Source organism: Schistocerca piceifrons, chromosome X (genome assembly GCF_021461385.2).
Source record: "Schistocerca piceifrons isolate TAMUIC-IGC-003096 chromosome X, iqSchPice1.1, whole genome shotgun sequence".
Taxonomy (NCBI): Eukaryota; Metazoa; Arthropoda; class Insecta; order Orthoptera; family Acrididae; genus Schistocerca; species Schistocerca piceifrons.
This window is the reverse complement of record NC_060149.1, coordinates 54,400,263-54,413,957: the sequence shown is the minus strand read 5'-3', so window position 1 is coordinate 54,413,957 and position 13,695 is coordinate 54,400,263. Positions and strand designations below refer to the sequence as shown.

The window sequence follows — 13,695 nt, the reverse complement described above, 5'->3', positions numbered from 1 at the left end:
TTTCTGACTGGAAATGGAAGGAAAGAAGTCCTATGAACATGTCTGGAAATGCATCGTGGCCACCATAGCTGGTGCTGACGTATGACAGTTCCACTGACCACGTGTCATATGTTCCTTGTGTATTACGGGCTGTCTGATTGACGCACCGTATTGTAAGCGGCAGAATGGTCCGATATTCACGTCGGAAAGAAGCCGAGATGGTGTTTGTGTACGGCCGAGCAGATGGAAACGGTCGAGAGGCAGCACGGCTATACCAAAACAAGTTCCCTCACAGACACAAACCACGCCACAGAACGTTTCAAGCCCTTTTTGGGGCCGGCCGCGGTGGCCGAGCGGTTCTAGGCGCTCAGTCCGGAACCGCGTGACTGCTACGGTCGCAGGTTCGAATCCTGCCTCGGGCATGGATGTGTGTGATGTCCTTAGGTTAGTTAGGTTTAAGTAGTTCTACGTTCTAGGGGACTGATGACCACAGATGTTAAGTCCCATAGTGCTCAGAGCCATTTGAACCATTTTTGAACCCTTTTTGGGCGTCTGTGTGATGATGGGTCCTTTCAGACAGACGAATGGGTAGGGAGGCAGCGGACTGTGCATGCACCAGGCTTGGAGCACCGGCTTGTACAGGATACTGAGACGAAGCTCTAGACATGTGGCCCGCCAACATGGTGTAAGTCAAAGTAGGATTATGTGTATCCTGCATGACAACCGCTGCTGTCCCTATCACGGTTATCAACAGCGGACTCTATGGGAAGGATTTTGTCGATTGTTTTTCACTACACTATCACAATTATGGGATTTCTGTCATCTGTCCTCTTTATCGACGTCGCAGTCTCTACCAGAACTGGCATCATCAGTCTGCACAATCGTCATCTGTGGGCTACAGAGAACCCTTGGGGAAGATCTGTTGTGACGTTGATGCGATGCAGCTCTGCACTGTGTTCCGGAACGATTTTTTGTAATTGCACGCACTCCATCCATTTCCGGACACATGTTCGTAGGACCTTTTTTTCTTCATTTCCAGTCAGGAATCCATCCATGTAGTTTGTCGGTTTTATTAATGTTCACCCTGCACACAGGGTGTTAGGGGTATATAAAATATACCAATACAAACTTCACAAAGGATCGTTAAATCAGGATCTACAGTCAGGAAGTAGGGCACAGTAAACGACGTATATTTCAGATACGTAAATACCATACACAGAAACACAAATAACAATTGTGAGCCGCAGACAGTTCATGTCGTATAACACTTCAGCACAGAGAATCCAATCGAAGAACCAGAGATAAAACCAAACAACGTAGGTAAATGTTCGTCTTAGAATCTGACGATGTATTGAGCACTCGAGCTATTGACACTTGATGCTGCTACACAACAGAAGACGAAAGGTGTCGTGATGAGCTCCCAGTTCAGACATCGGTTAGCTCACGTGACGGCGAGTGGTTGGCTGGTGCCCGGGACCGCGGCTCGCTCGTGGCGCCGCTGCTGGCGGGAGATGCCGTGCGCTGTGGAGGCACTATGGTCAACATTAACGCCGTTGCCCACGCCGTATCCATGGCAACGACTGCAGAAATTCCTGTTCATGACTGAAGACAGTGTACTGAACAGCTTTACATGGCCATTTACTTCACTTGCCGACTAATTACTACAGCTGTTACAAGTAGCAGGTTTTTAAGTTGGTTAGTACCTCCAAGTACGTGTGGCACGAGCAGTCCAATAATATTTATTTTCCTCCGACCAGTAGGACAACTACTGAAGTGTGGACGCGAAGATGCAAAAAAATGGTTCAAATAGCTCTGAGCACTGTGGGACTTAATATCTGAGGTCATCAGTCCCCTAGAACTTAGAACTACTTAAACCTAACGTACCTAAGGACATCACACACATCCATGCCCGAGGCAGGATTCGAACCTGCGACAGCAGCGGTCGCGCGGTTCCAGACTGAAGTGCCTAGAACCGCTCGGCCACAACGGCCGGCGAAGATGCAAAACGCGTAGTCTATACTGCAGGCGTAGTCCACTGCGTGGTGCAGCTACATACACTTTTTCATGCTTGATCGCTAAATTCTAGTGTCTGATCTTTGTATGGACGGACATGCGTTTTGTATTAAGCCATATGTGTTCTATGTCTTCCTGTACGCTGTCGTCACTTTTTTTGGGATCGAGTACTCAGTGAGATCTTCACTCCTCCTCTTCGACGATTTCATCTAGATACTTGAAATATGTTGTTGTTGTTGTGGTCTTCAGTTCTGAGACTGGTTTGATGCATCTCTCCATGCTACTCTATCCTGTGCAAGCTTCTTCATCTCCCAGTACTTACTGCAACCTACATCCTTCTGAATCTGCTTAGTGTGTTCATCTCTTGGTCTCCCTCTACGATTTTTACCCTCCACGCTGCCCTCCAGTACCAAATTGGTGATCCCTTGATGCCTCAGAACATGTCCTACCAACCGATCCCTTCGAACTTCGCTAATTCCCACTATATCTAACTTTAACCTATCCATTTCCCTTTTTAAATTTTCTAACCTACCTGCCCGATTAAGGGATCTGACATTCCACGCCCCGATCCGTAGAACGCCAGTTTTCTTTCTCCTGATAACGACGTCCTCCAGAGTAGTCCCCGCCCGGAGATCCGAATGGGGGACTATTTCACCTCCGGAATATTTTACCCAAGAGGACGCCATCATGAAACTCACTTTATCTTGGCATATTTTGCGACTAATTTTTGTACATTTAGTTTTGAGCAGAAGTAATGGGGCTTATGGAAAAAGATTTGCACGCCAACTATTTCTGCGCTATCTTTTTTAGTGTTTCTGTTTGTTTGGTTGCTGCTGTTTCGTATCTGATCTGGGAAAATGGCCAGGTCTTCTGAAAAAGCTAGTTTTGTGATTTCTTTGTTGTCCCGGGATATTTCTAGTAGTGCTGTTTCTCATTTTTCTAGAATTTTCGCTTCTTTTCCTCAATTTCTCATTACTTTGTCCAGGAGTAGGTTGAATAATAGTTGGGATAATCGGTTGCCTTGGGGTACTCCAGTTTTGATCATGAATGGATCATTTCATCCACGAATTTGACTTTCTATGTTGTGTCAGCCAGTGTCTGTTGATTAATCATAGTGTTTTTGGGTCGAATCCCTGTTCTAAGACGATGGGCAAGGCGTGTCGGTCGACGAAATCGCATACCTTCTTGAAGCCTATGAAAGTGCAAATAACTGGAGGATTCCTGATGACCTCGTATTTCAGAATTATTGTCAGATTTAAAATCATCTGGGTGCATGAACGATCGAGGCGGAAGCCTGCCTGGCTTTCGCCAATGCTGTATTCCAACTGTTCTTGTGTTCTCTGGAGTAAGAACGCTGAGAGATTTTTGTAGGTGGCCTTTATCAAGGAGAATCCTCTGTAGTTATTCACATTCGTCCTATGTCGTTTCTTAATGGGTAATTGTGCATTTCTAGTCGTCCGGAAGTTTTTATTGTTCCCAGATGGTTTTGATTATTTCTGTATGTTACTGCAGATACTTCAGTTTGATTTTCTTTAGTAGTTCCGCAGTGATACCGCTTTCACCATATATCCTGTTGTTTTTTTAATTTGTGGAATTCAAAAAAATGGTTCAAATGGCTCTGAGCACAATGGGACTCAACTTCAGAGGTCATCAGTCCCCTAGGACTTAGAACTACTTAAACCTAACTAACCTAAGGACATCACACACATCAATGCCCGAGGCAGGATTCGAACCTACGACCGTAGCGGTCTCGCGGCTCCAGACTGTAGCGCCTAGAACCGCACGGCCACGCGGCCGGCTTACTGGATTTCTTCACGTGTTGGTGGGAGCGATTTTGTATGCATGGAGGTGCACTCCTGTGTTATGAATCGTTTATGAAGTTCAGGACGGTTAAGGAAATGAAAGAAATTACGTAACAGTTTCGGACAGTTCTCTAAATTAGTTAGTGCGAGTTTTGCATCTTGCTTTCTGCAGCACAAATTTTGATCATGGTTGCGGAAGGTTTCCTCTACAGAGTCCGGTTGCTCCTTTGTGTCCTTTCTTCTGGTTTACCTATGTTTTCTGGACTCGTTAAAACGAAATAGGTTTTCCTGTTTCTTTTTTGCTGATGTACTCCTGGAAAGTTTGTTTGCGTTTGTCTAGTACGTTTTCACTGAATGCCACTACATGAGGTTATCGCTCTTTTTCCGCGACATTAGTTCTTTTTGTGTGATATTTCTCTGAGATTCTCACCATGTGTTTGCTTGTTGTCTTTCCAACTTCTGTCTCATGTTGCATTCTACGATCAATTTCGTATCGAACTGCTGTACGTGTGTTCTTTTCTGATGGATTTCCTTCCGTACAAATCTGATTTTAATTGGAGTTAGGAAATTTTCTGAATCAACGTCCGCACCTCTGCGGACATGAAAGTCACGGATCTCCTGAATTGGGTAGGAAATCGCTACATGATCTGTTTGGAATACTCTCGTCTGTTGTGTAGGTGACCTCCTTATTTTTTTGTTCTCGTGAGGATTTCCTGCGGGATACTGACGTAATCTTTAGGTTTTTTTTCTGGCTTAACTCCGCGAATCTCAGGTCATTTTTGTATGTATATTTGTGTGTGTGGAAAACTTTCTCACAGTTCTCTGATGACTTTTTCTCTCTGCCGATTTGTGCGTTGAAACCACCTAGCAAAATTTTTATGTCATCTTTGGGAATTTTGGCCATCACTGCGTTTAATGTTGCCTAGAATTTCTCTGATGATTTTGGGTCTTTTTTGTTATCTCCGTTCGTGAGGACGTGTGTGTTGATCATTGTGTATTTCTCGTTTGCACACTGTAGGCGCATTGTTATTATCCTGCTGCTTACGGGAGTGACTTCTCTAAAGGAATTGTTTATCTTCTTGTGTATAATGAAGGCTATGCCTAGAAGTGAAGCACCCCTGGCGACTCGTATCTCTGTCGAAAAACCTCTGTATTACCGTATTAGCTCTAATTTATCTGATTTTCTCGTCATGGGCAAAACTCGAGACGAATGTGGGAGGAAGAAACATGTTGCCGAACACTTCTTGAAATGTACGTTCACGTAATTTCAAGACTAAACCTCTCCCTGATGCACAACAACTCTCTTGCAGTTTGTTGAACAAACCCTCAAAAAACAAAAAAACAATAAACAAAGCTAGTTACGATCACAGGACGCTTGCTTTCTGAACATCCCTCGTACTTATAATCCGAGTTTCACTTCCACATAATGCTGCACTCCGAAGAAACACGTTCAGAAAAGACTTCCTAACACTTAATTTTGTGCACAATGTTAACATCATTCATTGTTTCAGGAAAGCTTTTTTCGCTATTGTCAGTTAATTACTTCTATCGCCATCAGTTATTTGGCTGCCCAAAAAGTGGAGCTCGTCTATTATAGTTCAATTCTTTTATCTTGGCGGTTCGCGCATCCCCGCCCAGACGCGGGAGATTGCTGCGTTGCCAGTTGTACGCGCCAAAAGAAGCAGCGCCATAGTATATAGTTCGCAAACTTACGTTTAGGGGGAGCGTGCAGTTTATGAAATAAAGCCACCACGGCCGCATTAACCCTTTTGCTGCTACAGAGACGTGCTCCCCGCATTCCGCGATATGCGCGATTTTGTCATCATTGCACTGCTCGCCTGTGCAGACACATGGTGTTTCGACTGCTTTGACACACTTTATCATTCGATTTCACAAAAGCTATTTGGCCCAAAAAGTTTTATTTTTACACATCTTCTTGACTGATACCTTCCCCCCATAAATGACTTAATTTTGTTTCGAAGTTCAATGCAGTTATTGTGCAGCATTAGGTGTGGTAAACCATTGCACGAAATTTTGAAGAGTTTGCAGAGGTAAAAGTCCATAGTGTATACTTTCCATATGGTCGATTTTAGTTACCACTACAAATTTCAAAAAATTACATTCAAACGAATGAAATTCATGAAGTAATGCACTTTGACATTGTTTTTAAATAAAGAAAATATCCGAATAAAATTCATGAAGTAATACACTTTGATATTGTTTTTAAATAAAGAAAATATTATACGCCGAACAAGGTTTGAACTCGGAACCTTCTGCTTAGCAGTCATACACTTTAACCATTACGCTTTCCCAGCGTTTTTTTTTTTTTTTTTTTTTTTTTTTTTGCATCTGCTCGGGGCGGACGTCGTAAGACATCCGTTTAAGTTCGTTTTTGATCGATTAGCTCAGTTTTTTTTTTTATTACAGAGGGCTGCTAACCCTCTGACCGAACACGCTGAGCTACCGTGCCAGCTAGATCAACGATCAATACCGGTCCCAGAGGACTTTAAAATATCACGGAAAATATCGACAAACACTGATGGCATGACTATGAATTACTCACGTTTCGTCGAAGTACAATAGGAAATGAACAATTACCACTGTTCTTTATTGCGAAAAAGCGGTTAGTGAGAATGATACAAATACCTTTCCTTGCTATCGCCTGAATTAGGAGGCTTATTGCTTGTTTGGTTTAATTAATTAGTAGAATATGAAGCAATTGGTATAAAGAATGTTTTTTTCTAAACTTTCTATAAAAGACATTGCTTTCGTTCAATTACTTTATTTACGACTGAAAGTTTCTAAAACTGAAGACACTCGTCCGTGCTCTGCACTGCAGTCGAGCTCTGGCAACGTCGTTCTCTGTTCATTGGCTGACTGTGTTTTGTGACGTCAGATGCGCAGAACGAACCTAAACTCAGCCGCCGTCATAAATGACGCGCACTTTAGTCTACTACTCTGAGCATCAGTATACTGTAGCAGCCTTGTCTGACTCGCGCTTTTGTCCCCGCAGGAGGAGTGCGCGGGCCCGCTGCAGGAACTGAGCAGCAAGATCAACTCGCGCCACCCCGAGCTGCACTCGCACCTGCTGCTGTCGATCTTCAAGATGGCCGAGGTGGAGGTGAAGGTGCCGGACGGGCGCGGCGCGCGGGCAGCCCCGGCGCCATTGGCGCTGCTGCTGGCCGCCGGCCTCGCGCTGCGTCGCGCGTCGTGACGCCCGCTCTAACGCCGCCACAGCCGCTACAACTTCATGCGCTTCATACATATCATTTTGGGTTTCGGAGCACAGTGACACGTGTTTATTATGTTCTCGAAACAACTGTGATGTCTGTCGGCCCCTGAAAAAATGTATTTAGACATAAAAACGTCTTCCTTCGCGCCACGACTGCTGCGAGTGTTTTTGACTGTGGTGCGATGTACCCTAGACTAGAATCATCACTACACTGTCTCCGAGACGAAAAAAAAAATATATATTCCACATTGTGCGTCCATTGCGTATCCTTGCGAGCTGCGTAAGTATGCGTTCCGTGTCGTGTCGATACTAGTGGCGGTAAACTAAGTGGAAGCGAGTCCTCGTCTGTTATTTGCACTTCTCCCCCGGCCTTCTCCCTTTTCTCGTCCTTACTCAAACAGATATGTCGCTATCGGATATTCGTTGTCGCCTACCGTTCATTTTTTTCTGCTCTATTTTCCATTCGGAATCTCCGGAGAACTGAGACGATCGGTATTCGTCCTATCATTTGGGATTGCACATAACGAAATTCGTCCGTCTTACGTCAGTTTCCGAAGGTATCCACCCTCCGGCAATATCCACACGCCCTCGTAACCACAGATTTTTCAGCGCGCGACTATTTTGTAATTTCTGTACGCTGAAAATACTACGCGCTTACTACGGTCGGGTTTCGTCGTAGAGAACCGCCTTATGCTCTTTTCCTCTTATTAACATATCAGCGTTGCAACGTGTCGAGTTCTCTGCATCCGGGACTACAACAGTTTACGGAAGAAATTGTTCCTATAGCCAGCTGCGAGTGTTTACAGAGAACTGGGATACGTACGCGGAGAATAAACGCGGAAATTTCACGCCAATATTGTACGACGACTGTTCAAACGGACAGCGGAACTAATTTTTCCGACCGCAACTGATGAAAATGATTTCAGTTGCCATTTAGGAGTCCTCAGTTTCGTTTTCGTACTAGGGCCGATCGTTATGAATTCGCCGGAGAGTCCACCCTACCTTTCTGTTTGTCCTGAGCTGTAAAAAAGTTCCATCGGCGTGGCTTTCACGCCGCAGTTATGTATAAATCTTGTCTGGTGTCAAATATTTGCATTTCACATGTGTGTTTGAAGAACACTTTGTAAATGTCTAGTGCGACATATAGAGTCCGAATGGAGCAATAAATGTGATATTTTTCAGCTCAATACGGTATCACGGCGCTCTGTTGAAGCAGTGTGTTCAGTCTTCATGAAGCTCCCACTTCGAGCCACCATTTAGAGTAGTAATTGACACGCTCTAGAACGAAGGTGATGTTCCTCACTCATCAGCTTTGTTGTACGTGCGTAGCAAATCAAGGTCACACGCTTCAGTCTAGGTAAAATGACTGAAAAAAATATTGTGTTGTAGTGAGCACCTATATGTTTCCGTCGTACATGAAACACAGAAATACAAAAATGTTGAGTTATGTCGTACTTCACCCGTATGTATTCCTATTCCTTCCTCGGCCTGTATGAAACAAAGCTACGTTGTGTGAGTTTTCACGTAAGACATAATCAATCAAATGCATATCTATGTGTCGTACGAGCGTATATGTGACGATTAATTTAAAAATTCCTTTAATATCTTTGGAATGCATTGAAGGAAACAGTAAATACAATATTTCTCATGTTGAAGAAAATATTGATAGCTTCTTTTGAAGCGGTACGTGGTTAGTGAGTGAGTCTTGAAATCTGTCCTTGTCTGTGCTAACTGTGTATAGTATTCGTAGCGCAATTGCTTCACCATAACACCTGTGGCTAGTGTTATTTGTAGCTGAACAAGAGGTAAGCAGACGACGTATGAATGGTAACTAACTTCCGTGGATCCTTTTGTTACATCATATCTGTTGTTGAAATATGTAAAAAAATTTTATGCAATAAACCTGTTTTCTTTACTATCTGCTTTTCATTGCAAATATAAGTTCAGCGTGGGTAACGCGTACGAGTAACAATGGCAGCAACAATGACAACACGAGTGATGCTGCGCTACGGAACTTCCCAATATCTCCAACCCGTCTCCGACTGTCTTTATTCAGACACGCTGTACGCCGCGACATAAAATGCGAGAACTCCATTAAGATAGTAATAAAATATGCATTTTATTTGTGAAGTGCTTTTTCTTTCGGCATCTTCCACGGAAAAACCAGAGAATTTCCAATAAAAGAACTTCAGATTCTGTCTTCCAGTCAGATAAAACTATTCTGAAAGCAGATTTTAAAAAAGTGCTTCTTTTTGTCTATTGACGAGAATCGTTATTTCTTTGTGCTACAAGTCATACACCGACGAGCCAAAAAATTATGAACACCTGTTTAACAGTGTTTTGTCCACTTTTCAAATACAGTACAACAACGATTTTGTTTGGCACTGATTCTACAAGTCCTCGACAGGATTCCAATTGTATGTGGCACCGGATGACTACGCACAGGTCTACATCTACATCCGCATCTACATAGAGACTCTGCAAGCCACCGTACGGTGCGTGGCGGAGGGTACCCTGTATCACTACTAACCATTTCTTTCCTGTTCCACTCGCAAATAGAGCGAGGGAAAAACGACTCTATATATGCCTCCGTATGAGCCATAATTTCTCGATTCTTATTTTGTGGCCCTGTGTGCGCAAAGTATGTTGGTGGCAGCAGAATCGTTCGGTAGTCAGCTTCAAATGCCGGTTCCCTAAATTTTCTGAATAGTGTTTCTCGAAAGAAACGTCGCCTTCCCTCCAGGGATTCCCATTTGAGTTCCCGAAGCATATAAGTAACACTTACGTGCTGTTCTAACCTAACAGTAACTCCTGTATGTGGTCTCCTCTACTGGTGAACCAGTCTTTCCTAAAAACCTCCCATTCGCCTTCCCTATCACATTTCTCACACGACCGTTCCATTTCATGTCGCTCTGCATCGTTACGTCCAGATATTTAAACGACTTGACTGCGTGAAACAGGACACTAGTAATACCGTAACAGAACATTAGAGGTTTGTTCGTCCTGCTCACGAGCGATGCTTTTCTAAAACCATGTTGATTCGTGGACATAAGCTATTAAGTCTCAAGAAAGTTTATTATATTCGAACTGAGAATACAGGGTAAATCAAAAAGAAGGAACAGATTTCAAACATTTATTGCTTACAAACTACAAAAGCTAGAAACACAATTCCAACGTTCCTGGAAAGAGAAAAGTTCAATTTTTTATGCATTCAGTGTGAGCACTATGTGTTACACGACAAAAACGGTGGCTCATTTCTTGCCACAGATGAAGCAGCTGGTTTCTCGTTATCGAATTCACAGCTTTCACAATACGATATCACAGACTTCAAGAGTGTCAGGCATAGGGGGGATAAAAACGCTGTCTTTTACGTAACCTCACAGATGAAAGTCACAACGTGTGAGGTCTGCAGACCTGGGAGGCCACCGGCGATGAAGTTCATTTTCTGATCCTTCTCTTTCAGTCCAGCGTCCTGGAATGGTGTCATTCAGGTAGCGTCGGACGTGCTTAGAGAATGTGCCCTTTGTCAAAACCGCTTATATCAGTGGATTTCCGCATTTGCGCCCCGTATCTTCGCTATAATGACTGCCCATTCTTTCCTTACGTGCCGCAAGAGGGAAAGCCCTTTTGCTTGTTGAAGATAATATCAGTTTTACGCTACGGCTGTAATCTTCCTTCAAATACATAAATTTCATTAGATCACTACATGCTAATTTCAAAATGCATTCTCATTTGTGTGTGTGTGTGTGTGTGTGTGTGTGTGTGTGTGTGTGTGTGTGACCTACATTCTAGGACCGTCATTTAATGACGTAATTAAGTTCACAATGCCTGCAATAATTTACAACCTTGACGGAGAACTGATGTCTTTAATAAGCATGTATATACTGGCTGTGGAAGCCAACATAAAGAAACTGATTAGCTTTTATATTTAATACAGTGAAATGCACCCTCCGCAACACACACAGTACTTTGAGAACTAAGCATGTCAACAACCCAAAGTGACGAAAAGACATTTAGTCACAGAAATAAATGTCTAATCCACCAAGAGGGAATGCCCATTATGCACGAAGCTCGTAACGACAGAATGAATATCTGGTTCTTCGACACTGGTAACTATGTACACGTTGGCAAAGAAAACAAGAACGATTAGAGCTTGCTTAAATTCACTTACATATTCTCTTTTTCTGGATCATAATGAATTATGGTCAACTTTGACTAACTACTAAGCTCTATTCCCACTGCATTTACCGCGAAATTTTTACATGAATTCAGGATTTGTGCATCAGGAACATTATTTGAGTAGAACAGAAACTGTTACAGAAACGCCTGATGCACGGACTCTACAACAATACTCAACATTCCAAAAGGTAAGTACTATCCTAGAACGTTCTTTCTCTTCATAAGTAGTTTTATAGCATTTTCATCCTCTTCCATCCTCATCGTAGGCGGAAATATCACATACGAAAAAAATCTGTTCTGGTTAACAGACTCTCGGTTAAAATATGCTTCACAGTATTTTGTTCTCTGCTACGAAAAGCTCCACATAAGAGCTCTTATTTGAATAAAATGGGAATGGAAGCAGCATATCTGAGCAAATCGTGATTTTGTAGCTCCTAATGTCCAGCTTTGGTCGTACGATTTTCTTGGAAAGACGGAAGTTCGTATAAGAGGGCAGGTCCATCTCCACCTTGCAAACACCGACCATGTGCAACAGTCTGGTACAGTGGAACATTCTGATTTCACTGCTGTAGTCATTTAAACCGAGTGCTGGGTGGTTCTTTGGAAAAGAATATGGCCGTTTTCCTTCGACATCGTCCTCTTATTCCAGCTGGAGTATTTTTTTCTAATGATGTATTCGTCCACGGGACGTAAAGCTTACTCGAAGGCGTTAGTGCAATAACCAGATAAATCACGTTTGCATACTTTCGAGTGAAACACAAAAAACTGTCCGAAAACTGGAACACTTTATTAATCGGTCTTGTCTTTTCCTAACCTTTATTTCAGACACCAACACACCGTGATAGCTTACTACAAACTCAATCAAATATTTATTATGGTGTATATTTAATTTTTAGAAAACTGATCTTGTTTCGCTCTTGCACCAGTCAACTTTGTTTTTTGAATATGATGTCAAAAAATTAACAAGTAACTAAAGAAACAACAACTATTAGCACTTTATACGTTACTGAATGTGAAGAAGGGTCTGAAAATTTAAAAAAATGGATACCCTAATAAAAGTCATAGATGTGCAAGCTTATAAGATGTTCAGCGTGCTTCTGATTAACTGCATTTAGCATCGGATAAACAGGTGTGTCACAAACTATCTTATTATAAAAATCCATGTCTGGGGCTGGCACGAACTCCTTGACAAAGTTGGTGACATTTTTGTATTTCTCAGATTTAACCGGCGGAGGCACCTTATAAAGTTTTTCGTCATTTATAGTCCATGTAGTTCAAGCTTTCTGAATGACGAAATAATGATAGGTACGTTGATGCTTGTGTGCACTAGAGTACTTAAAAAACCTGTGCTTTGAAAGAATAAACTTCTCATTATCAGCACTTTTAATTTTAGACCGAAACAGCGTTTTTGAGTGAAACAAGTCTAAAAACAGCTTTTGTGTAACGTCAATTACACTGATCTCCTTGGATGTCTTCCGCATGCAAGAATCTGACTACTGTTTCGTGCAATGGCAAAACAATCCACAGACATGACTATTTCTTGCCCCAACCAACCGACGTCGAAAAGTCCATTCCCAATGCTATTGTGAATTGGTCCCATGGACAGGTCTGGTTCTTGTACCACGCGATAGAAGAATTTTCGAACTATAAAATGGTAGTGGAATCTCATTTTCAGCCAGAGATGGACGTATCTGGTTACTGCACCAGTGCCTTCAATTTTTCCTTTGTAACAAGCATCTAGTACACAAATGAAGCCTCTCACACTGGACTAAATGATAGAATTAAATGAGATACAGATGAACACACAAACGACAGAGCAATCCATCTATTCTCTTCTTACAAGGCCCAGACAGATACAATACAGTGACTATAGAGAGAGTCAACAGTTTCGACACATAATAGGGCCGATATTGGCATCCAAATCACTAAGATGTCTCTTTCTATTGACAAGATTGTGTGAACGAATGTAAACACAAACGAATGTTCCCCAAAATCTACTACACACGAGGACAACAAACCACATTAGACTTAATGTTAAGTTAGGCACAAATAAACACAAATTTAAGTTTGTATCATTAAATTACGTATATGCTCTGATAATTGTATAGACCTTTTTACAAAAGACGTAACATGTGAATGTATACTTTACCTGCGTATGCTGTTGATGAAATCTTCTGTCTTTAAGCCCCAGAAGTACGCATCTAATGTGTTTCACGCAGTGTTGCGACAGCACAAATTTTTTTTGGGATGGTCGAAAGATAGCTTTGATGGTATTTTCTTCTAAGAGTTTCGCAATTTTGGCTGAAGGAGGCATACAGGGGATAAAGGCAAGTTTCTCTACCTCCTCTTTACAGATGGCTATATCACTATTTTTCTACAATGCACTCCTGTAGCAGTTCAACGAGCAGTCATCGTCATTTAGCGCAGCAGTAAACTGTCCTAACGACTCTACTTCACACGGTACGCGCAATTTGCGACAAAGACAGCCTG

At 42.4% G+C, this 13,695-nt stretch overlaps 1 protein-coding gene across 1 annotated transcript in view; it reads left to right on the top strand.

The window, feature by feature from the left end:
• Nucleotides 1-7,008, top strand: part of LOC124722173 — a 294,914-nt gene extending 287,906 nt beyond the window's left edge. The window contains exon 10 of the mRNA XM_047247374.1: nt 6,808-7,008. Within this exon, the coding sequence (XP_047103330.1) occupies nt 6,808-7,008 (201 nt within the window). The remainder of the gene's footprint in view (nt 1-6,807) is intronic.
• Nucleotides 7,009-13,695: the final 6,687 nt, after the last annotated feature.